General features: G+C 38.4%; 1 protein-coding gene across 5 annotated transcripts in view; it reads left to right on the forward strand.

Moving 5' to 3' along the window:
- Window positions 1-26298, forward strand: part of osbp2b (oxysterol binding protein 2b) — a 51352-nt gene that overhangs the window by 7343 nt on the left and 17711 nt on the right. For 4 of the 5 annotated variants that reach the window (XM_061729167.1, XM_061729168.1, XM_061729169.1 and 1 more), the window contains one exon: window positions 1912-2120. In XM_061729167.1, coding sequence (XP_061585151.1) covers window positions 1912-2120 — 209 coding nt within the window. Of the gene's footprint in view, window positions 1-1911; window positions 2121-24947; window positions 25076-26298 lie in introns of those variants that run through there. The other variant, XM_061729170.1, reaches the window with a different exon arrangement.

Below are 26298 nucleotides of genomic sequence, written 5' to 3' on the forward strand. Positions count from 1 at the left end.
CACAGAGTCAGCCTTATTTTTTTACAGTTTCAACAGTTTTTTTTTGAGTCACCAGCTCTGATGCTGCTGCCCCAACACATGATCAATAAAGCTCTATATTCGTTACCACAGACTTCAAGAACATCATGCTGCAAACGCTGAATGACTCGAGCTTCTTCAAGAAGTAGAAGCTCTAGGCATTATCCTGTGTCCAGAGATTTCAGGAGAATTTCTCAACAATAATTGTTCATGGTTAGTTGCTGCTCTCTGGTTAAATCAATTAACAATCAAATTCAATAGGAAGTTTCTTTCTTGAAAATCTGCTCTCCAAGGGACATGATGGTCCCGCACAGTCATGCAGTTTAACTTGCCGCTGTGTGATAAAATGTTGGTTAGTATTCTCTGTTTTAACATGATTAAAGTAATTGTAAGAAAACACACCTTTAAAAGCCGACCTTGGTTTAGGATAATGTATAACATAATCATGGTAAATTCCACTGTATTTTTTGTGGAGGACACATTTATGTTTACATTGTACTAAACAGTCATTGATGTATAGGGGATTACATCTGAAACAGACAACATGCTGCATTACTGTGTACTAGGACTGGGCGATATGGACCAAAAGTCATATCTCGATATTTTCTAGCTAAATAGCGATACTCGATATATATCTCGATATTTTTTCTGTGCCTTAATTGGGGTTTCCCCCAAAGCATTATAACATAGCATCTCTGTTAGCTTCATTTTTTTCTGAGGCCAACCCTTAAAAAAACAGTCAGTTTTAATACAAAGCCTCGTGCCAAATGTCACACAGGTACCTTTGTTAACAGAGGTCTGCACAATATCAAAATGTATAAAACAAATGAAATAAAAATAAACTGCCTGCATATATAGAATAAAAATGCTTCTTGAATAAAATAAAACAAATATCCCTTTCCTGCATAACAATTAAATTAAAATACACTGTGCAATTAATACAATATAGACAGTAACAGGCAGACTTTTCCACTGAGGTTGACAGTTGTGCAAATAACAAAACATTTGTGCAAATCTCAAATAAAACATTCAAGTCAATTTGTCACAAAATAAGCTATATCAAAATCATAAAAAAAAAATGTAAAAAAAAAAAAAAAAAAACATTTTTTTTTTTTTAAAATCGATATAAACGATATTGTCTCGTACCATATCGTGTTTGAAAATATATCGATATATATTAAAATCTCGATATATCGCCCAGCCCTACTGTGTACATTTTTCAAAGATTTTTACCAGATGAATGAACAGGCAACTCTTGTTCTTTTAGGCCTTTGTACTAATCTCTTGCCATGCTGCTTTGGCTCTGTCTCCCTGCTATCGCTGTTATCGTTTTTACCACCTCTCACTCTCTGCCCCCTCTTTGTTCACACTATTATTCATTGTTTAGTTGTGTTCACTACAGAGGCTGGATGTGGAAACACAATGGCCTTGTTATCTAGACCACTACAGGCCACTGAATGTGTAACAGTTGGTCCTAATGGTGACTTCCTAGGTACCCATGATTCAACACACTCACAGCAGAATATCCAGGTCATGTTGAGTTGAGTTCCGTAAAAGTATCCCAGTTGTTAAACATTAACTAATTTTTCAGTGTACTTCAGAGATGATGTATGTTTAGTGAAATGACCACATATTTATAATGTCGCTTTGTTTTCAGAGTGGTTTATGTGATCACTATGGAAGTCCCTCATTGCTCCTTACCTCCATGCTTGTGTCATGTGGTAGTTGGAATGTCAGTTGCACTATTCAACCCGCAACCTTGCTGCAAAGTTTTCTTTTTAAATTGGCTGAAGGAGAAAACTGTTAATGTTGATGACAATTACACTAACTCATATTCAAGACTGATGCTCTGAAGCCCTCTTTCTTTAGTTTGTAATTTGTTTGTTTTTGCAGGACACAAGCAGAGATGGCCCATACGTGTCGTGGAACAATAAACTTGGCCACAGCACACATCGACACAGAGGACGCCTGCAACATTGTCTTGAGCAGTGGGGGCCGCACTTACCATTTGAAGGCTAGCACAGAAGTGGAGCGACAGAGATGGGTCACAGCGCTGGAGCTGGCCAAAGCTAAAGCCATTCGCATGATGAACGATCAGTCCGGTAAGGCCAGTTGTACACATCTGCTTGTATGGGAAAACTTTATTTAACAGCTTTTTTTTTTTTACAATGAGAAATCCAACGACGAGAGCCTTTAGGATCTATGAACTAGTTGTGTGGCAAATGTTAATGCTCAAAATCTGTTGTTTGTATAGTCTGCATAAATTGCCACAAGAATCTGCCTGTCATAGATTATCTCAGATCAAAGATAAAATCCTGACCAGCACGGTTCTTTGGTAAGGTATGTGGTTCTGTGAGATTTTCCTTCAACCACTGGTCTCTAGTTTGCCTTTCCAAGACGGTCAGCATAGCTGGTGTTTCTGCTCAGCTTGCCTGCTTGAATACGTATATATTCTAGTGTGAGCCAGGAGAGGGCAGTGGTGTCTGCCCAGTCAATCTGGAAAACAAACTGGAGTATGCTAATGAAACTGTGAGAACTGAGCTTCCATTCAGCCTTCTCCTGACAACAGAACACTCTCCTTTCCAAAGAACTAATTCTTGTATGGCTGTGTTAAATGTTGTTGGTCAAAGGTTGTGGGAAAAGTCTGGGAAGACTGGTTTTCACATTTCACCTTGGCACCGTCCGTCTCTCTGCCATAGTCATAGTTGCAGACAGTCTACAGAGTCTACAGAGACTTACACAGGCTATATATTCCTCTGGCCTCCATCTGAAATTCAGATCACTAAATATAGACCGGGGGAGAATGTGAATGCTTTTTAAGCCCACCACTTCCAGGATGCTGGAGAGGAATGCTGGTATATTTGTACTGAAACGGTTAGATTATGTAAAAGCCCCTTTTCCATGGCAATTTAGTGTTCTTTTTTTCTATATTGCTTATTCACTGACCATCTCATTCATTGTTTAAACTATGTTTTGTATAAGATCCTTTCCCTGATATGATTCAAAGAATGTAGTTAATCAGCCAAAGTAGGTGAATTAAATGATAATCAGTTCAATAATGATTAAAATAAGAATAGACTTGGAAACCCACCAACTCTTTTTATCTCAGGCCTAAGATGAGAAAACGATCAATACATTATCAGAGTAATGTTTACAATCTAAGAAAATATTCTTCAAGAGCAATAACATTTGTACTGCTATAGTACTAATATTTTCCATTATTCCAGTTGTCTATTTTCTTCTGCAGTTTGAGTATGAACCTTCTTTAAGACTTAGTGAAAGAATCTTTGTGTTTTTCTGCCCTCTCCTTTAACACATACTCTGTCTTTAGAAAAGGAAGATTAAAAGGGTATTGAAAATATTCAGTTTCTCAAAATAATATGATGAAATGTCTGTTAATATAACAGCTACTGGAAGTAACAGGGTATACTATATTCTATGAACATGTTGTTTGGCTCTGTCCAAGCCCTTTGGTTGGATAACTATATTATTTTATCTGCTTCCGTTCTATTCTGTTAGAATAAAGAGTTTATATTGATCTTCTCAAGCTACTGTAGAAGATTTTAAATTCTGTGCAAGTACCGTGAGGAAGCAAAATTTAGACTTTGGTATCCTTGTCTTTAGCTTTGCGTTTAATCGTCATATTGTCCATTTTATGTTTCTTATGTTTTTTTTGTAATGTTTTCAATGTTTTACTTTATGTCTGTAATCTGCATTAAAAATGACTGTATCGTCCTGGTCCTAGTCTCCCTTACGGTGTTTTTCAACTAGTACCTACTCGGCTCGACTTGGCTTGCCACAATTTAGTTTTGGCACTTTCCCACTAGGGGTCTAACCGTGCCGGGTAGATACTGTTCTGTAACTACTCTGCCGAGGTTCTAAGCGGCTGAGTCGGGCTGTATCTGTAGCTGTATCTGATGTCATCACACTACAGGCCACAGATTGGTCAGGGGGTTGGAGTCAGACGTCTGAGTCAGGATGTGGACATCGTTTGAAGAGCGACTCTGACGGCGGCTTCTTGTTCACTTTATTCGACAAGCAATGGCAGCACAAACATCTGTTCTGTGATCTAACTCAGAGGTGGAGATGTTCATAAACCTGGTGGCTGAGGAGAGAATTCAAAAGGATCTAGATGGGGTGATAAGGAACGAAAATAATTACCAGTAGCTTTGTCAGTCCATAGCTGCTCACCGCTACCAACAGTATTTTCAGCAGCACCGAAACAAGCTACAAAAAATAAATTAAAAAGCACCGCCGCTTGAATCCTTCTCTCACTCTCATTTTGTAACTTGATATTGAATACATGCCACAGACCAAGCAGCACATACCATCTCCTTCATGGTCTCCATCTTTAGTGTTGTATTCTTCTTTTTCGTTTGTGTCACACTCAAAAGTACGTCACAGAGGCTTTGCTCCAACCTACTTCTGCTCCGGGTCGAGCCGAGTTGAGATAAGTAGAGCCGAGTGGGTTCTCACTGCCATGAGAATAATCACAATTGTGCACAATTGACCAAAAGGTCTAATGCTAATACCAAATGTTTTATAATGAACCTGATGAAGGCCATTGACTGAAATGTACTAATTAATATTAAAGTCTCTGTATACTTTGTACTTGTTGACTTTTGACACCTGGCAAATAATCAGAAATATGGTTTAGTTTATTTTAATAAGTACTGGTCATCTGCTTGATAACCCTTCTCTTTTACGGTAAATTGCCCGTGCCTCCAAATTTGCGTATTTGTGTTTGGAGTCAACTTCTACTATCATACTGAGACTGTTCACTTCAGTCTGATCCATACACTGGTGGTTCAGCAGAGTGCAGTGTTTCCCCTCATATTAATGTGAACTCGCAGATGCCTGCCTTGTTTTGCCACTGAATGTAAAAGTGGGGTCACAGCTTGTGGAATCATCTGCTAATGGTGGCTTGACTCTGCAAGCCTCAAACTGACACATTTTAAAATGAGCTCAGATGGCATTTCTGTGGGAACTGTAAGGGCATCATAGTTAATTGCGGGTAAAAAAATAAACACATTTTTTGTTTCTTCGTGGTTGAGCTGAGTTCAGATATATACAGCTAAGGTTGGCAAGAGAGTGATAGTGCCTGATCTTGGTGTATCGAGCATGCTAACGGAGGTAGACCTTGAGTCTTCAAGCAGCAGTGCATTGATCTTGATTTGTGCTTGATCAGTAAGTCAGTCTGACAGACTGCGGGTGATTTTTAACCTCATCTGGTTCTGCTTATTTGTGTGACTCAATTGATATTTGATTTTCTTGTAGTCATTCAATCATTTATTTTATTTCTTTTTTTTTAATTTATTGTTTCCTGCATCTTCTTTGTGTCTTTTTAGTTTGAAAAGCAGTCATTCTCCCTTTACTATTAAATGTAGCGCTCTGTCCATGGTTCTGAAGCTACACAACTATGAAACATGGCAAAATGTGGACATATTACTGGCAGATCTTCAAACATGGTTCATTTATCATTTTCCCACTGCTTCTTCTCTCTCCCTCCCTCTTTGTCCTGATTGCATATTTTTTCCTTTGCGTACAGTTTCACCAGCACTTGCTCTTCCTCTCTTCCTGTTGCCTTCTCACACTCGATGTCTGGTTTTCCCGCCCCTCCCTCTTTCTCTCCCGCTTTCCCCTTCTCTCTCTCCATGAGCCAGTTAATCTCCTTTTCATCCAGCTGGGTTCATTTCTGAATGGAATTTGCTTTTCACAAATTTGTTTTGTTTGATTTTAGCGTAAAACATTGATATTATCCTTAAAGGTGTCGGAAGAGAATACAGACAGAAAATGGCACAGTCTTCTTTAGTAAGTAATCAGCTTCCTCTTTTTGTGACATAGACATAGAGAATTACTGTGTGTATACATGTACATGTTGATAAAATGATTAGATACTTTTTCATGCCTTTATGTCATATTTTATGGTATTTTCAAGACAGGTATTTTGAAAATAAGGAAATAAAGACGCTATGCAGTAGAATAATTAACAAGGCTATTTGTAATTTTTGTCTAATTTTGAAGTAATTTTAATTCAGAGCCTGTATATGCCATTGAAACTGTTAGGAAAAACTAATAATTATCGTATTAATAATAAAGAAATAAGTAAATGATAAAGTGCTCATTCAACTGTAATGAACAAAATACACTAAGTTTGAACTTATTTAGAATGTTTCATTATGCTCAGTGTGTTAATGTCCCTGAGCAGACCTGGAGATTTAAATTAGAAGACAGAATGTATTTCACATGTGTTAGTTTTATTTTACTGACCTATAGTACAACAAATTTAAACCGAAAAAAGGCACAGTACCTAATGCATAAGTTGCACAAGATAATGATATTAATATTGACATATATACTTGACGATTCAGTGAAATTTATGACTTGTTACGATGCTGTATGTTGTTTTGTTAAATGTAGAATCTATTTCTTATTTGTATAAAAAAATAGTTACAACTTTTTTATTTTGTTTATATATATTCCAGTTGAGCCTCAGCTGCTTTATTTTCATAGAAATCTGATCATGTACTTTCTGAGCTTATGAGAGGCTGTTAAGAATCACAGATGGTACGCTTATCAGCTTCATCGTTTAGTTCTGTGGATCCGTACTGAATCAGTTGTTCTTGTTTGTCTTGGTACTGACATTGTGTATTGGCAATGGTGGATCTGCTGGATCAGCACAGACCCCAATGACCAGCGAGATAAACAGGGACGGGAGTATTCAATTTTCAAATATAACTGAACCAAAGCCTTTCATAAAGATCATAATTACTCTGTTCAAAAAGTCAGGATGGCAAAATTGATTGTTATGGTGTTGTGTAATTTTTTTCAGTCATATTTATTTACACTCTCCTTTACCTATTTCTTCAATCTTAAGTGAATGTATTAGGAAAGTGTCTATGTGAAATCAAACCTTTGCTGTCATATAATGGGTGTAAAATGGACAGTGATTCACTTCCTATGTGAACGGCACATTTCACCCAACTCTGCCCTGCTGACACACTGATTTTGCCACCTGCTCTGTCTGACCCTCTTCTGACTCGCTGTCTGACATTCAATGTTTGAATCATCTGAAGCTGAAACCTATTGTCACATTTCTATGAGGCTGTCTGACCATGCATTGTCTCGCTTTGCTCCTCTTGTTAGAATGTGCCCTTCCTGCTATTATGTTGCAGAAGTTGTTTGAGAGTATATATATATATATATATATATATATATATATATATATATATATATATATATATATATATATATATATATATATATATATATATATATATATATATATATATATATATATATATATATATATATATATATATATATATATGTTTGGCTGTTAAACAGAACAGCCAACTGCTGTCATATAATTGTACTGTTTACCATCTTTGTTGATGAATGTTTTGCTTCAGTCTGCCTTGACGGTTCCCAGTTTGAATTTTGGCCGGCTCCATGTTCCTGCATGGGCTCATTCTGGCTTTCTCCCACAGTTAAATCATTTTTTATGCTAAATTGCCTGCAGGTGTGAGTAGATGTAATCGTCTCTGTGTGGCCCTGTGATGGACTGACAACCTGTCCAGACTGCACCCTGCTTCTCACGTGCTTGCAGCTGGCAGCCTCAATGTGACCCTGAATATGATTGAATTAGGTATTTAAAATTGATGGATCTCACAGTTTACATGGTATAATAGAGTTTAATATTTTACACTCTTTGAATAGCTGCGACAAATGTGACTGGTAAAGATGAATTAAGAACAGCTGGTTCTACAGACGATCATCTGTAGGGGTTGTTGCAGTTCTCAGTTCTTAACAAAGAACAGGGGTTTTGTTACTGTGTGGCTCAGTTTCTATGTGTTCAAATATTTCAGAGTCTAAAACAGTTAATTAATTTAGAATATTTGGCTTGACATGGTCTTTTCTGCTTACATGTTTGCTTTAGTAAACCATTGTCAAGTCCATTAAAATGTCCATTAAAATGTCCATTAAAGGAATACATTTAGGGGAATAACAGATCTATAAATTATAATAGCCATGAATCATACAGTCAGTTGACAAAGGGAAGGCTTTCTTCAAAGACTGTATTGTTACAGAATTCATACAGATACTGTTGTTCTGTCCCTGATTGTTGTGGGATTTGTCTGCTCCCTCTGGCACAAGTGTGTACATTGACCTGCTATTTCTGCAAGAAGCCTGGACTCATAATTAAGCGTGTATGGTGTTCAAATTGGCAAGCACATTTAGTCAGTCATGCATTCTGTAGCTTTTTTGCTTTATCAGTAGCAAAGATATGTTTAGAAATTTACAATGCTGACTTAAGCAAGTCATTAAAATATAAATTAGTTGAACATTGTTGAAGAGAGTGGCAACCTGTCCAAGGCATACCCTGCTTTTTGTCCATCCTCTCAAGTAGGGCTGTTCGATTTTGCCCAAAAATAAAATCTCGATTTTTTTCTCTCAAAATCCGATTTTCGATTACGATTACGATTATTTTGTGAATTGACAAAAGGCAAAGAAATGATTTCAAATATGCAGTTTTTTTATTGAACATTTGCCCCATTGGGCTTTAAGTGCAAACTTTGCTCTTATTAAACCAAAAATTAATGAATAAAGTGCAAAACTCTGTAAAATAAGTTGAAACAAATACTGCAAACATACAGTAAGTTATATTTCCAATTAAATAAAACAAGACATTTTCTAATTAAACTAAACTGGGTCTTGGCATGCTAAATAATAATGCAACCCATGAAGGAGGTAGAGGTGTGTAATGTCAGTCATTACATTTGCTATTCACATTTGCAAGTTTTTTGCAAGGACCACGAGCCGGTCTACCGCATCTGGCTTGAGGGATGCCCGGTGGCATGTTACAACGCCCCCTCCTACACTAACGAGCCTCTCCGATGGGGCACTTGTCGCAGGTATTGAGAGGTATTTCCATCAATCATTAATATGGTATCAATCATTAATATGTGTGCAGACAAGGTAAAAAAAAAAATTAAAAAAAAGTGAAAAATCGATTTTACGATTTTCACGTTTTAACATCGTTCTAATTACATAATCGCGATTACGATTTAAAACCGATTAATCAAACAGCCCTACTCTCAAGTGACGAAAGCTAAGATCAGGTCCAGTATCCCACTGACCCTGAATGAAATGAAACAGAAATAGAAAATAGATGGATGTATGGATTGTTTGAGGTTCAGTATTCAGTTTCTGTTTTACTGTTTTTAGCCTCTTAATGAATCTGTTTGTGGTGATGCCTCTTTTGTTCCTGTATTCCAGCATGTGCTAATTAAATCAGAGCCCTGACACTACAATACTGCAAATTTGGTATTGTCATCTTCACAGTTTGAAGTGGGGTTGTCAGTAATGACGGACTAGTTGAACTTACTGTTATGCCTCATGGTTGGAGCACCCTAAGACAAAATAGCATAGACTTTTGATATCATGGTCATTTATTGTTCCTAGTTTTATGGTTGGGGACTAGGTTGATGGAAATGATGTGTCTCAGTTGGACCAGAACAGGTGATGTGTTATAAGAATGTAGACGGGGATTCAACTGTTCATTCAATTTCTGAAAATTATACCACACATGTGGTTCAAAGCTGTCACTTTTGAATCCTAGTAATTTAAATGGTGCCAAGTCACAATAAAAAGATAATTTCAGGACAAGTGTTTTTTCTAACAAGAAGAAACACCTGGCCATCTGCCTCGACCAATTGGTGCAAGGAGACAGCAGGGACAGACAGTGTGAGAATAAATAAAACTATAAGTGCAGATTGGCTAGAACAGTAACTGCAGCTGTGGAGGTAGAAGTACCTGCAGAAAGGTACATGCAAATGAAAAAACAGGCTACAAGGAGAGAGAGAGAGAGGGAAAGAAATACAAGGTAACAACATGCAGCAATAATAAACAACATAACAACATTTAATCTTTGTTGTCTTGTAAATAAAGCCATAGTAAATACCAATTAAGTGTGGTTCTTCTGTCTTTTACTTAAGGTGTTTATTGTAGAGGTAAGATGTTTGTGAATGCTCTGCACTTTTCTTACAATGAGTGCAGTGAGGTGTTCACAAAGTGACTGTAAATTCTGCAATGTTTTAGTGCAAACCAGATACTTGTTTTGTAACAATGTGGACTTCTAGCAAGATTTGAAATCATTGAAAAAAATGGGACATAGAGAGAAAAAGTAAATAGTTCAGCACCAGAACTTTGCTCCACTGACACAATTTTCTGACAGCTTTGAACATCAGTGAATTTCTGATGAGTTTTTCATTTTATAACAAATAAAGGGCAGGGTTTTTGAAGAAGTTAGGGAATTTAAAAAAAACGCAAATAAATGATCCTTGCTACTTCCCAGGCAGTTTTTTTTTTTTTTTTTTACTGCTGAAATTAGTCAGAATCCTGACCTTAAGCTTGTTAAACTCTACATGGAAGACATGTCACTAAACTGAAACGATTCCTCTAATGAGCAGTAGATAAAAAATGCCTCTCTTTTTTCAACTTGTCAGAGTCAGAGGTAGAACTTTGTTGAATGTGTCTGCATATAAATGTGCATAATTATTGACTTCCTCAGTGTGAAATTCACATCATCTTATTGTCTGCGCTAAAGCAATATTTCAAGTAGGGATATGAAAAATGTAAATTTCACTCTTATTTCTGTTGAATTTTCAAAATGAGGCATTCACAGTAAAGTTTAGAAATACAATCTTCGTCAGATATTATGTTGAAATAAGGCTGTCTCTCTGTATACACTGACAAAACGTAGATATAACAAAGATCCTCTTAAAGACATGATTTGTATTCTGTTGTGCAGATTGTTCCCTTAAAAGCCCGGTGTAGCAGTAAACCCATAAGAGGGAGGAAATATAGACAATATCCCATGCAAAAAGATTGAATGACACAACACACAGAAGAAGATAATGTGCCAACTCCAACATCTGCTATGCAAAAATGCTACCTTTAGTTAATTTGCCAGTGATGACTACATGCTCATTGGGCTGGATGATTCATCGCCTCAGCGTATTGAGTGTCAGATGTAATTTAAATGCTGCCTGAGGCATATCCATATGAAATGTCTGTTTGAAATTGGTAAATCATCAAGTTGATTCACGGTCCTTCTTGCCAGTGCAGCTTGACACAGGAAGCATGCACTCTTAATGCTCATCATTTTTCGTTGATTAAAAGTCCTATTTTGGATAAGAAAGTTATTATCAACAAAGCAACATCACTGAATTTGGAGACTTAGGCACAGGCCTTTATTACTCTGCAGTCAGTATTTAAATTTGTTTGCTTTGTACATACAAACTCTTTTGTTTCTTCATGGCTTATAATGTCTAATAATTTGGTCCTTTGATGCAAAGCAATAACATTCATGAGTGTTGCAAGTTAAGTAAACACAGCGTAATATTTTAAACGGTTTCAGATTTGAATATGACCTCTAAAAGTCTTTTTTAAAGTATTTATCCGCATGATGAAAGGGTTCTCTCTTTTGAACCATCTGACTGCTTTAATGAGCCCACTGGATTCATGCTTTGGAGCCTGTATGTGTTTGGTTTCCTCCTTAATGCAGTAATTGACATAATTAGACTGTTACTCATGCTCTTTAAGCACCATCTTTATTTTTATCCAATCTTCCAGATAATTTGGCTTTCATGTCACTCAGCTTTAACAAATAGTCATGGAAACTGGTACTGACTATGTTATTGGTGTTTATGTGTCATGTATAACTAAGTTTATGTCTTAAATATTGTTACTTTTGAGAAACCAAAGTCTCTATTGAAAAGAATGTTCAATATTACATTTTCTGTGTTTTTATAAAGACATTTACTAGAACATGGGATTGTCATATCTAGTTTTATCAATAAATACAAATATAACATTAATCTGTACATTCAGGCAATGACTGAAATCAAACTCTGAAGATAATGTCACTGTTCTTCCAGCTGTGAGGTTTTGCTGAATTGTTGAACCTAAATGTTTCAAAGAGCATTGGAGGTCAAGTATAAAATTAATTGTGGTTTCATGCTTCATTGCTTCCTAGAACAATCCCCAGGACATTTAAGAACATTATTTCTTTACAGTTCAGCAATCTTTCCTCATCAGCACTTCTGGTTCAGCTAACTTACAGCTAGTTGAAGCCCACTTCTGTTACCCATTTTCTGTGCTTTTCAGATATTGCTACCGAACCTCTGCAACAACGGTGCTACAATAGACAGGTTCATTGTGATAAATTGAATAGAGTGTATAATTTACACCTGAAAATACAGCTTAATAGCAGTAGACATGGCTTTGCTCGTGTAGTCGATGTTCATTTTCATGGATTAATTACAGATTGAAATGTTCAAAACTTGAATAGACTTTGTCCTGCCTGAGGAGCTGCCGGTTTGTTGGTAATTACTGATCCCTTTCTGTACGGAGTGTGTGAATTTTCTTTGAATATTGGAACCACATTGTAAAAACATGTGCGTTTGGTTAAAGGTATAGTCTGTAATCGTATTCAAAAACATTTATTGTTATACTGGGTGAAATGGTCCTTCCATCCTGAGAGTAGCCAGTGAATAATGTGTTCAGAAAAAGGAAAGAAAAAAATCTGACCTCTCTGATAGCTTTAATCCTGTAAAAACTCTGACCAATCAGTTTTTTGCGCACCGAGTGGCACAGATTGGTCAGAGGACCAGAGGATTGGCAGGGGGGAAAGAACCAATCAGATGCCTTCATTTTAAGTCCCGCCCACGCCCCCCTCTGTTCCATGCGCGCACTCGTCACGTTGAAAATCTTGCTGGAAAACTTGACTGAAGAATGGCGCAGAAAACGAGAAAACACAGCCAAAAATACCACCTCCCCAGTATAGTGGTCCGTGGGGATGGAGGCGTCTCCATCCCGGCGAGGGCGGAGAGCGCCGGTGCGGGTAGCGGTGCGCTGCGGTGCTGTACAGGCTCTGTTGCCACGGCTACGCCGTAGCCTACGGCGTAGGGTACGCGGCGACGCGCACCATTCTGCCACACAGCACATATTGTGCTGTGTGCTGTTCTGAACTGTTATGCTCATTTTGCTGGGACGTCGGGTGCCTCCACCGAGACACAACTTTTGCGGTATGCGTTCATTGTTGTGTCTAAAAATGATGCGCAGTGCCCACCCAATCAGAAACGGAACAGATATTCTGTGATATTTTTTTATATTTATAAAAAAATAAAATTATAAAAAAATAAAGGAGCCCCATAACTTTGATTGGGTGGGCAGGACGCACGTTTGGGTGGGCACAGCCCCCCCCCTCTCCCCCCTAAAACCGGCCTCGCTTACAGGTGAATGAGACATAGGGTAGTTTTTCTGAAAATGTGCTGTCCAAAATGTCCTGGAAAAGTCGACTCCTGCAAATGCGCATTCCCCAAAGTTTGTGGGGGCGTGGCTTTGGACGGAGCGCTGACGGGAGGGGGAGGAGGGGGTGGGGCTTAGAGGAGGTGCCACTTTCAAATCTTGTTAGCTCTCCAACATTACAGACTATACCTTTAATTGATTACGTTTACCTTTTTAAAAAAAGTTATCATTTTTCTCTATTGTTGGTTCAGTGATGGGTTGTTGATTGTTTACTTGGGTCTTGCGCCATGTTACAGCTAAAGGCTGAATTAAGGTTCTGCGTCACACCAACGCAGAGCACACGCCGGAGCCGTGACGCCGTCGTGAACCCTTCGGACTTCTCCGTCACTCCATTTCGTCGCGGTGCAGTACCCCCCGCGACCGCTAGTTAGCGATCTTTTTCTGAATGGTTTATCCGACTTTTTCCAGTCACAGTGAATCAAAGAGATAAGGACAACTATTGTGCAAAAAACCAAAAACAAAAAAAATCACACATAAACGAAGAAAAGAGCCCTGAAAGTTCACGACTGCTTCAAACCGGAAACCGGAAATGCGTTGCTTCCAAGTGAACCAATCACAGCCCTGTCCGTCTGCGTGTGGTCTGCGTCGCCTCGACGCATAGTTACAATTTTCGGGAGGTGCGCGTTAGTGACGGCGCAGGTGACGGCGTGTGGTCTGCGTCGACCCAAACCACACGCCGTTGACACGGCGTCGTTTTGACGCAGAACCATATTTCAGCCTTAAGATTGACTCCAAAAGCTCAATGACCCTGGACATAATAAAGCATGTTTGCAAAAATTGTAATCCATATAAAAACACTTTTTGTACAACTCTAAACAAATACATGAATACAAAAATAACATCCATCTTCACATTGCAATGCCAATGGACTGGTTTAAATCCTACCTCTCAGCCAGATCCTTCTGTGTGCAGTTGGGGCAGTTTTCCTCTTCGGTGGCCCCTCTGCCCTGTGGGGTGGCCCGGGGGTCAGTTCTGGGTCCTCTACTGCTCCCCCTTTACATGCAACTGATATTTAGGAATTATAATATTCAGTTTCACTGCTTTGCTGACGATGTGCAGGTTTACTTGCCATTAAAGGCTCCTTCTAATGTATCTCATGCTATGTTTAATTGCATAAGGGATATTAAGACATGGATGGACTTAAATTGCTTAAGATTAGGTGAAAGCAAAACTGAGATTGTCCTGTTTGATTGCCCTGACATGGTTCAGGTTATTACCAGCTCCTTTGGCCCACTAGTACCTTTATGTACGATCACAAGCAAGGAATCTTTGTGTTATTATTGATGGGGTGTTTAAATTACAAAACCAGATCATCTCCGTGGTCAAGGCTAGCTTCTTTCAACTTCGGCTTCTAGCCAAAGTCAAACCCTATCTTAGAGCGACTGATCTGAAAAAAGTTATTCATGCTTGTATCCAATCGTGCTTAGATTGTTGTAACTCCCTGTACGTCGACATTGGCCAGTCTGAACTCAGCTTGTTCAGAACACAGCAGCTCGTTTTCTAACTGGGACAAAGAAACCCAAGCACATAACGCAGGTGCTTTCCTCATTTCACTGGCTTCCGGTTTAGACAACAACTACAGAGAATGCACCTTTGACTCACAAGACAACTGATCTGACTTACACATGCTTTCCAGAAACCCCCACTGACTGAAGGCGTGGAAATGTAGTTCAGTTGGTTAAGGTGACCTTTACATGCTGTGTGATTTGTATACTTCCATTGATCTGAGATAACAGCTTTTGAGTACTATGAAATTGCAGAGTTATTTCAGCCAATGACTTGTTTGTATGGTGACACTTCAGACTTTAAGTTGTAAATCAACAATGGATTATGGCCAGTGTAAAACCAGTCAAATACAGTATATGATGACTATGAAGTGATATTTCATTTGGTAGGAAGGGAATCAACACTTTATTTTAAGGTGCATTTCTATGGTCTCTGTGCCTTTGTGCAATGGCCCCATTCTGAATTAATCTATTCAATTTTTCTTCATTTTCCATCATTCAGTGAAGCTGCCAGGGATACAGAGAGGAAGCAGTGCATTCTGGTCTTCATTTTGCAGTTGATTGCTAGCTGCCGACTCCTATCTCCTCTCAGCTTCACTCCCTCTCTGCCTTCCGCCCTCCCTCTACAGTCTTTACTGCACTGAGAGAAGCATGTGGAGGGGAATTGTAAATGTGTCGAGCTTTGTGATTGTCTGTATGCAGAGAATGTGTGTTTTCCTGGAGAACAGGGCAATGCAGGAAAGGGAAACAGGCAATAGAGGAGATGGAAATCAAAGGAATGTCTACATCGTGCTCCACATCATTGTGTGTTTGTGAGTATGGATGTGTTTGTGTGCATGCTGCAACGCTGCAAAAGGAAAATTGCTGCCTCAGCCCTCCCCTCGTTTGGATTATGTAGCAGCCCCGGGTTGAGTCTCAGGGAGCGTGGAGTTGGATCAGGCCCGCAAAGAGTGGGATGAAGGGCAGAAGCTGCTGGGAGCCAGGGAAGGTCCGCTCCCTCTGCAACTCAGGCTGTCTGAGTAAACTCAACCAGGGTCAGTACAGTTACGGCTAAAATTACAGCACAGGAGCACGGAGCTGTCCTCTCCTTGCCAACCGTCCCACGACAGATCTCCTGTCTTCTATCTAACTCCTCTGGGGCATCTGTCACCATGGATGCTTACATTCTTCAACATTGCGTTGCCTCATGCTGAAAAAAGAGCAGTCTTTCCCCTCTCCTGCACTCTGTGCTGCATGCTCTTTCTACTCTTTTTTTCACATGCTGCTTTGGTTCATGGTAATTTCCTGTCTGTTCTTTACAACTGATCCACCTCACATTTGCATATGGGTGAAATGGAGTCTGCCAGGCCTATAGTACATGTTGTGTTTGTAGTTACATATGTGTATGTAGATCATGCGCCATGAGAAACCATAAGGATGGGTTGTACTCTATGTCACAGGGTCCTAGAACCTGTTCTATAAATACTCTGGATGGATGGTTGGGCTAATTACTAAAAAAAATAATATAATTTGTGAACTGTCCACTCACAGGACATATTGTTGTTTGTAAAATTATTGAACTATAACATGTGACTGATGATGACTATGACTATGGCAAGTCATTATTCTGTTGCTGCTTGGGGCAGGTTTGTTGCATCTTTTATTCAGTACTTGCTTTGTAATCATGTCTTTTAGAAATTCTGCTGTTACCTTTTATAGAAATGATAAAAAATGCATTTGCAAACAAATTTCCCCTCATTGCTTCTGACCATTTTGCCCTCATTTTCCACTTGTCTTACTTTATCTATTGCTTTTTTTTTCTCTCATGGCTAAGTTGGGCAATATGCGGTTGAACAGCTGAGCTCTCAAGCCCTTCGGTATCCTCACTTTGCGTACTTTTTGTTTCCTGAAATTATGTTGGCATAGGCTGAAAAGCACATGTTGTTATAAGACTCACCATAGCCCTTTTCAGGTTTCAGCACACTAATGCAGGGAATCAATGAAGTCGTTTAAAAAAAGACATGTCAGGACAAGTACAATGCAACTGTGAACTTTGATCCAGAAGCAATAACTTGCACTCCACCAGGGGCATGAGACCACCGACCTTTCTTATCGCCTCATAGCATAAAGTGATGGATAAAAGACTGTTTGAGAAGGTTCTGTATTTTTTTTAAAAACTAACAAAAATAACCCCCTCAATAATCTGTTAGAAATGTTTTGTTACAGTATGTATTGATAGCTATCAGTGTGTCCAATGCCTTAATGGCGATACACTCAACTTAAATTTGAAAATGCTTACATAGATAATATATAATTGAATTGTGGCAAATGCTGGTGTTTTTTTTTTTTACAAAAGGAAAACAAAAAAAGGTTAGTTGGCTTTGTTTTTGTAAGTGATGTCATATGGGATAGAGAAACATAAGGACAATTCAGAGCAAGTTTATGCAAATATAAAATAAATTAATTAATCTGATAGTTATTTTGATAGGAGTAATAATTTTAATTGAACACAGAATAGTTATGATGTAATTTACTTACAGAGTTTGGAACAAATAATTAAACTGGAGCTTGTTGCTATTAGAAACCAGTCTATTAATTGGCGAACACGTATAGCTACCACAACTGCTGAAAACATAAAACAATAGCAATTAAAAAAAACAGCGTGCATGACAAGATGTCTCACCATGTCCTGGTTTGCTATGATTAAAAAAATGAAAAATAAGAATAAAATAAGCCCACATACAACACAGTTATAACTTGCTGATAGTCATGCCATTGTTGGTACTATAAGTACAGTTCCACAGGTTTTTTTTATTTTTAGGTCTGTGGAAAAGATAGCTGTCTCTGAAAGTTGTAGGAAGGAAAGGAATGGATGGATTATGTTTTTGTGTGAACGAACATGACTACGATCTGTGGAGCCTCTGAAATGTCTAATTTAGGTAATCAAGTCAACATTACTGCATATTCTTCCTACCCTAATAGAGTTTATACTTTTGTTCTTATGCGATTTATTTTAGACTTCAGGGGCCTCATTTATCAACCGTTCGTAGAAAAAGTTCTAAATTATATCGTAGGAATGAAATTTAGAATCCGTGTAAGTACAAAAAAATCTGAATTTATCAAACGTGCGGACACCGGTCGTACGCACATCAGTGATGATAAATCCCACCTGTTCTTAACTGCCGTGCTCGTGCAGGGTTAGCGTCATTTGCATTCAGAAACGCCTCCAATTGACCATATATGGCAGCAACAACAGCGTCCGGTTGGAAGGTTGTTTTTTTTTCAAACTTTATTGAACAAGTTCTGTAGTGTTTACAACAAAAGGCAAAAACGAAACAATCAATTATCTACAGATATTCAACATTTGGGGGGGTTGAGAGCAAAAAAAAAAAAAGATACATTTACTGACAAGCTATGGAAAGTGTATTAATAAAAATTAAGAAACAAGACATAGTTTCATATAAGCTTTTGGCAATATCGTTTTTTTTAAACATATCAGTTTAAGAGACGCTAAGTACAGTTTACATTCATTTTTCAGATGTACAATGGAGGGTTTGCTGTTATTCCATTTTCATTTATGTATGTGATATTTACCTAGTAAAATAATTATGTTGACCATGTTTGATATATTTCTTGGAAGATTATCCATATAAATTAAGATTTGGTTGGAGTCATAAGCTCCTGCTTGGAGGTGCAAACACCAACAGAGCTGTTCTGCAGAATAAATGAGTGTTGCGTTCCTCCAGGCCACCGGGCAACAACGTTTGACAGAGACATAGTTGAATCGCAGATTATTTGTGCATTGATTGAATTAAATCCTTCCATGTTCACGTAACTGAATTCATTGTGTGTCATGGTGCTTTTATTGCGATTTGAGTGCAATCTATAGCTCCAATTATGTTTGGGAATCCGGCGATGGCGTGAAATCCTCATTTAATTTCGACTTGTTGGTGATGTGTGTATGATGGGAACTGGATGTAAATTGGGCCAGAGAAATTATTTCATCCAACACTGCCGGCATGATTCTGCTTAGTGTTGGCTGAGAAATGCTGCATATGTCTCCAAAAATGTTTCGTGGCCAAAAATCCCAGGGTGGACGGAGCTGGATGTGACTGGGATGGATTTGGTGCGTTTTGTCTCTCGCTCCAACATAGGTTGTAAATCACGGCATAGATCCATCAGAATGTTTTTGGGGAAGCGGTACCTGCTGAGAAGCTGCTCCGTGCTCTCACTGAACAGATCAGCACGCTCTTTGAAAACGCACCGTTCTCCAAATCCTCCAACACTGCAAGATAAGCCATGGTACTTGTATTTTCTTTTCAGGTCGTCCTGCCACAGGTGTCTTTTATAGCTTGTCACGCCAATTATTCAAAATGTCTGCTTAATTACTAATTGAAAATGTTTTATTAATTAGAGGAAACGGGGAACATGTGTGAAGTTTGAGATCGCTGAACACTGTGACTCTTTTAATGGGTTCTATTTGTAGTTTCACTGTTCTACCACTAGGTTTTGTGTGTACGCATGGTCGGACTTGTGCTTACATTTACACGCGTTCCTGTGCACAGGTACATGTTGATAAATTCCATACTTTGCGTGGGAATGTTCATATGCACACTTTACGCACATATCTGTGCGTACGAACGGTTGATAAATGAGGCCCCAGCACTTTAAAAAAATCTTTTGTATTCTTTGAATTCTGCTATTGAATTAAATTGTACTAATAATCACAAGCATAATAAAGTATTTTGTCTTTTAATGAATCTGATTCTGTTAAAATCGTAGGGATGAGAAAAATGTCCTCTCTGGAATTTCTTGGTGCTGCTGTGTTAAACAGAACTCACCTGAGTGGACTGTTGACATATAAAACCTCTTCTGGAGCTGCACCCGAAGTGAGATTCCACATCAATTTGGTAATGAGTTCCTAATGAATTATGTATGCGTCTCTGCTCAAATATTGTTCCTGCTGATGTTGAGAAAACTAAAACTTCACCACTGTACTTGGATATCTTACGCAAATGCACATGCCCTCTGCTGATACTGACTAAGCTGTGCACCAGCATCATTTAAAATGATTTAAATATTTACAATCATAATTTGAGTGTGGGAGATATGGCTGTTTTGTGAAAGCCGAGCCATTTCTTCTGGATTGTTCTCTTGTTGCACTGTCAAACCTTTTATAGGGTTACTGACGTTAATTTATCTATAGTTTCAGGTTGTTAATTTAATGACAGTAAACTACCTATCACATAGGTCATAATTCTCATCAGGTTTCTACAAGAAACGTTTAATGAGTTGTCATTGTTGTGCTTATTATGAGACTTGTGAAATTGTGAAAAACTCCAAATGCAACTTTAGCTTTGTATTAACCCTACACTGGTCAGTTTTTACATGTAAAATCGTTGACCGATTATAAACATGTTCTAGTCCCCTTAAACTATTGGACTAAAGATTTATTGGGGTTGATGTTGTCTGAAGCTGGTGTTTAGGACTGAATCACCTTTAGTCACTTTGTATGTAATATCTCAATTTCATTATCAGAGTCATGATTGTCTCATAAATCTTAGGGTTTACATTGATGCAAATGATGGATTTCTTACTTATAGCATTTGGAAATAACAAAATACACAGCCTGAGGAGCTGTTAAGATCTAACTGTGAATGTAGATGGAATTTCGTTGTGTTGGGACACTGGCTCAGTGACAAATAAATATATTTCAGTAGAACTTACATGATTAATTCATGACTTTTTCACTCTATTCTGTATATGTGTTTTGATTAATCACAATGTAATATGACTCAGCTGTTGAAGAGTATCTGTGCAGCCAAACAGACAAATATCCTGCTACAATGTATGCAAGCTCAGTAAGTTTCCTGAGTTTGGAGGGCAGTTAATGACCTCAACCTTCAGTAAGAGTCAAGCAATCAGTCATAACCATCTACTCTCTCACCAGCCAGTTGGGATACTATTTAAATGAATAGGCACATGGGAGTGCAAATCAGTTTGGTAGTCGGAGTCGGATTGTCTTCTTATTTTTGTCCATGCAAGCACATTGTAAACTGATACTGAATTAAAAATCAATGCTTTGTTGCTGCAGTTTACTATTAATCTTTTCTTTTGTTTGTTCCTTCCTGGGAGTGTTCGATTGAATACGCTGCTGGAGCTGTGCGGCAGAGCTTTGAGGACAGTGATGAGTTGCACTGCGCAGTTTCTCATTTGCTTGTGGGGAGCCGAGCGCAACATTACAGGGTAACCTGCCGTCTCCTCGGTTTGTCTCCCTGTGATGTATCTCAGGGGAGGTCTAGAGCCAGTTTGCAATTACTGCTCAGGATTACAGTCCCATCCCTTGGGTCTGTACTCCTCACTCTTCATACGGTTCGTCCTCTACTGTGTTTCCAATATGCTTCAGATTTCTACCTTTTCTGTTACACATCAAGTCAAAAGCAGTTCCTTGTTATCCCTCTCTTCTTTGTTATCTGTCCTGAAACAATACTACTCTACAAATGCACTGATTATTGTAAATGCATTTAACAGATCTCAGTGAATTCAACCCCTTAATAGTCTGCAGTAAAAAGAAAAGTTTGTATATTCATTAAAATGAAGTGACCAACTGGAGCTTTTCTGTGTGGAATTTGAGTGTTCTCTCATGTCTTGTGTTTCTTTTTTGTGGATATCCTTTCTTTCCCTCCAGATACACGTTTGTTGGTTTAACTGGTGAAAAGCAGTTTTAGCCCAAAATAGATTTCATAGACTTGTGAGTGTAATGGATATTTACACTTACAAGCCAATTCATTTACCATTTGATATGGCCTGTAAGTGTAAATGTGCATGATTTTTTTTATGATATGATTGAATGACAGCATGTGCAGGATGTAGCTGTATCATGACCCAGCTAAGTCTAAGAGTGTTGCCGGTTTTGCTTCTGCCATACATCCTTACCTTCTCCTCTTCAACAAATCTGGATTATGGGCCTTATTCTGCATCTTACTTTGATTTTAGAAAGCTTAATTACATGTAAATAGCTTTCTGGTGTCGTCACATTACATAACGTCACATTTTTAGTCAGTATAAAATTAAAAAAAAAAAAAATGGGTCCTTGGGTCCTTCAGCATTTGCAGAAAGATGTTGCAATGTAGCAATATCAGATCCAGTGACTTAAAGCAGCTGAACAAACTGATAAAGAAGACTGTTCTGGGTGACTGCTCTGGAGTCTCTGGAGCTGATCGTGCTGAAAATCATACTTTGTAAAATGAAAAACATAATGTACAGCACTGAGCATCCTCTTAACAAGAATATCCTCCCTGCCTGCAGCTGTCACCATCTACAATGACTCTTTGAAGAAACCTTAATGATGACAGTTACTGTAACATAGAATTTCCCTCCGGGGATGAATAAAGTATTATTGACTTTAATTGAATTAAAGGTTTCTGGGAAATATGATTTGTAAAATCATAAAACTTTGTAAAACCATTTCCAACTTTGAAAATAAAATCCATATTCTAAAGAAAGAAAGGAAACAAGATATTTATATCCATGGTAATTAGGAGTAGCAGTAAGTTACAGAAACCATCCTTACAGCAGAGGAGCAATACACTCCTCCCTTGTATTTGACTGCTTGATGTGCTCATCTTTCTGCCTCAGGTTGACGTCCTGTCAGCCGAAGGCCTGGCTCCACTGATCTGTCAGCCCGTCCTCAGGGACAAGCAGAAACTAGCCCTGACAGTGAGATAGCAGACTTCTGCTTGCCCAATTACAGTCTCCCGCTGCCTGTTCTCGTGCCCTCACACAAAAATGTTGTTCTGAAAAAGGAGATGGATATCCTGGAAGAGCTGTGATACAAATAGCTGAGCTGTGATGTGTTTATGTGCTGAAATGCTTTTTTGAGCCTCTGTCTTCACTTGCCTCTGAGGCAAATGTATTCATCTGAAAAGCAGGGTGCAATAGTAAGTAAACTGGAAACAGACTGGTATCTGTGTTGATAAAGGTATTGGGTATAAGGTTGCTGGGGAAGAGGGGCGACAGTGTGTCCTTGAGGCATGAGAGGAGTGGTAATGAGCTCCTGGCCTTGCCTCGTAGTGTTGACTTTGCTGCGAGATCCCATCAATCTGCTGTTGTGAGGGAAAGGGGTGGAAATGAAAGGGAGCAGGCCAAGCATGAATGCACATGTATCAGAGGCACGTTTAGTGTAAAACACAATATCGTCCTTAAATTCAAGACCAGTGATATCCTGTTAATAGAATATGTTTACCATTATAAATCGTCTTTGTCTCCATTACCCAGACCTCTTGGTTGTTGACATTTTGTTGATGCTGCGGATCTGACTCAGTGAACTAAAAGGACATTACACGAAGCATACTTGATCATTTTTCTTGCCAGTGTGGCTTCACATGCAGCTGACATGCAATGTGGAAAGTATTACACAAGAAGGTTAAATGAGTAAATCGACTCAATGGGTATACACCATTGTCCAATACCAGTTCCAGTTATTTAGACAATCCAGAGTCCTATATCCAATATTAATATCTGATCAGCACATCCCTGCAATAAATTTCCTTGAAAAGGGAAGTGGCCTTGCAGGCGACTTCTTGTAGGCAGAAATGTCATTAAGAAAATGTCTTGCTGTGTATGAGAGTTTATTTTTAAGTGGCCTCACTTTAAAGGCACTCAACTCATTTGTATAGTGAGTAAGAAAAATATGATCCAGGCTTCAGTGCAGTTGTAGAAGTGCCTGAACGTAGCCAAGTATCTTAGTTTTCCCTGAGTACGTACCGTCTCCTATGTTTCTTGGATTTCTGTCCCCCCACAGCACCTCTGATATGATCCTAATATTATCCAGTTACTGGTGTGTAATTTCACACTCACAGGGGAGGACCTGGTGCAGTGCATTAGGGCACAAGTTTTCTCTAGTTGAGGACTGGGTTGACAGTCGATAACCTTGGTTTTACACACGTCTCACGTTTGAGTTTATTTAGGAGTCACAATCCACATTCTTTATTTATATGCTTAATTCTGATCCACAACTCATAAGACACTGTAGACACCTGAGGGGGCGATGCTTTTCCCCCTGGTTTCAACAGAGGACCTTGCATGTTGCACTTTCTCCCAATGTTTGGTTCAGCTTCAACGTTCTGGTTCCCAAAGGATTTTTCACTGCCTTAACAATGCCCTGCTGTTGTACAAAAGACTATTGTGTAAGATGTTTTTTTAACAAAAGACAAACCAACTTGCCAATGTTTGGCATATAATGGTTACTCCATTAATTAGTTGGGTTTTTTTGTTTGTTTTTTTAATCCACAGAAAATCTCTTGTTAGCACTAATAAGAAACTTGCAACAGTGCTTCTGCAGCAGTCCAGTGTTTCTGACCTTAGATACACGCCATGCTAATTGACTCTATATAAAAAGAACTGTTAGAAATAAAATGAAATAAAATAAATACAATTTGCCACATCCAATGTTGTATATTCAGGTAGACTGCTCCCATTAATTTGCTAACTTACCTTGAGAGTCATAAGTAATCTTTATGTTATCCCTACAAGACGTTGTTCTATTCATCCTCTGCTTGCTTTAAAAACCCATTAAAAAGACATAATTGTTCAATAGCTTTACGTTAAAATTCTCTACATATCCTGCATATCTCATTTTGTTTGTATATTGGATGACTCTTTCTGAAAGGAGTTATACATGTAGATCTATCCAGTGCTATATTGTGGTCAGGCTAATTGTTTCCATGTGGGAGAAAGATCTTAACTACAGCAGCAATCCGAGTAGCTTATCTGTTTAAAGCTGTGCAGCCACAGTCAGGCGTTATCAATTAAAGACTGATTTAATTATCCTCTTCAACTTTCAGAAATGGCTCAACTCATCTTTTTTAGCATCTGCTGTTCTTGTTTAGGCTACAGTCACTTGACTTTCCTACAGGCAGAGTTGTGATGCCATCAGCCTTTTCAGTCTCTATACCTTTTTATATGTTTTATTATTCTTAGTGATTTGATTTGTTTTGTGCTTGTAGCTAGAAGCTTCCGTTTGGTTTGCTGAATCTCTTTTCTCTGATGGTCCTGGCAGTCACGTCTCTCTGAAAGGTCCTTCAACACTACACAGCACCTCAGGATCTAGACCTCATTGACCTGTGTTTGTGTTGTTCCTTACTCTTTGAACGTTGGTTCGCTTTTGAGGAAAATGAATGCCCAGGGATGTATATATGGTGAGAGATTTGTTTTTCTATCTTTCTGTTTTCTCAATATTACAGTTTAGTTTTGTGTGTGAGTAATGGTGATATATGTAGATACTATGTAACAAATCAACTGTATTTATTTCTTAATTTGAAGTGTTTATTGGTCCTTTAAAGAAACAAGATAAAGGAGCATTTTTTTATCTGGTTTTTGTATCATATTTCATACGTAAGGCAGTTATGGTAATTTACTGACCACAAGATTGTTTATCTTTATTTAAATGAAATAGTTTTTTTTTAGGAAACATTAGTCTTTAATTGGATGCTGCACAGATCTCAGGTGTTCATATATCAAATACAAGTGATTTGGCATCAAAGAGGCATTAAAATGAAATGTTGTCTAATACACTGCAATGAAAAAGTTGGAAGAAAATGTAACAGTGTTTAACCGTGTCTTTGTCTTAAAGAAAACATTTTTATAGACTAAAAAGTAGGTAAATGTTTGTTTGTTGCCTGCAACATTTCAATAACTCTAAAAGAAAAAGAAAAATACATATGCAGTCCATTTATCATGTCAGGTGATCAGAAATGTCTTTTGCATTAATTCCGGGAGTTTTAAGAATACTGATTGAAAACAATGTCCTGGTAGACGGCTGAAAAGCAGTTCTTTCTTTGTCCAATAATATCATCGTTGTTTAGCTTGCTGGTTAATCTCTGTTGAGTTGGTAACTCTGACGGATGGAGGTCTTAGTCAAATCTAAACCCAGTTAAGTGATGCAGCCTGTGAACGCCTGACCATCACTACCCTGCAGGCTAAGGTCTGGGTTATACTTGGAGGGTGTAAATACGTTTGACAGGGGTGATAGTTTCCTCCAATGTAAGGTCACCCCCAGCTGCCATGTTCTCAGGAGAAATTGTTGCTCTAATGCTGCCTCTCAACCCTTGTGAAAGACTCTCCCATCACGTGAGACAACACACTTTACATGTGTAGACGGAGGTAGAACAGAACATTTTGAGTGTCCTAAATGTGCCACATAAGCACAGCTCGAGTGTGGAGAAAAAATATGATCACAGTTCTGATTTCACTTTAGACTTTTAACTCCTTGCACCATGTCAGTTTTTTGTGGAGCCAAATCTTCCCCCCATGTCAGTGTTTTACAGCATTAGAAGTTAACACTACTGTTGTGTCTCTTTTTAACTATCAGCAGTAAGTTATCCGTCGTAAAGATTTACTAGTGGACATTGGAGAAAGTAGG

This window comes from Cololabis saira, chromosome 9 (genome assembly GCF_033807715.1).
Source record: "Cololabis saira isolate AMF1-May2022 chromosome 9, fColSai1.1, whole genome shotgun sequence".
Lineage (NCBI taxonomy): Eukaryota > Metazoa > Chordata > Actinopteri > Beloniformes > Belonidae > Cololabis > Cololabis saira.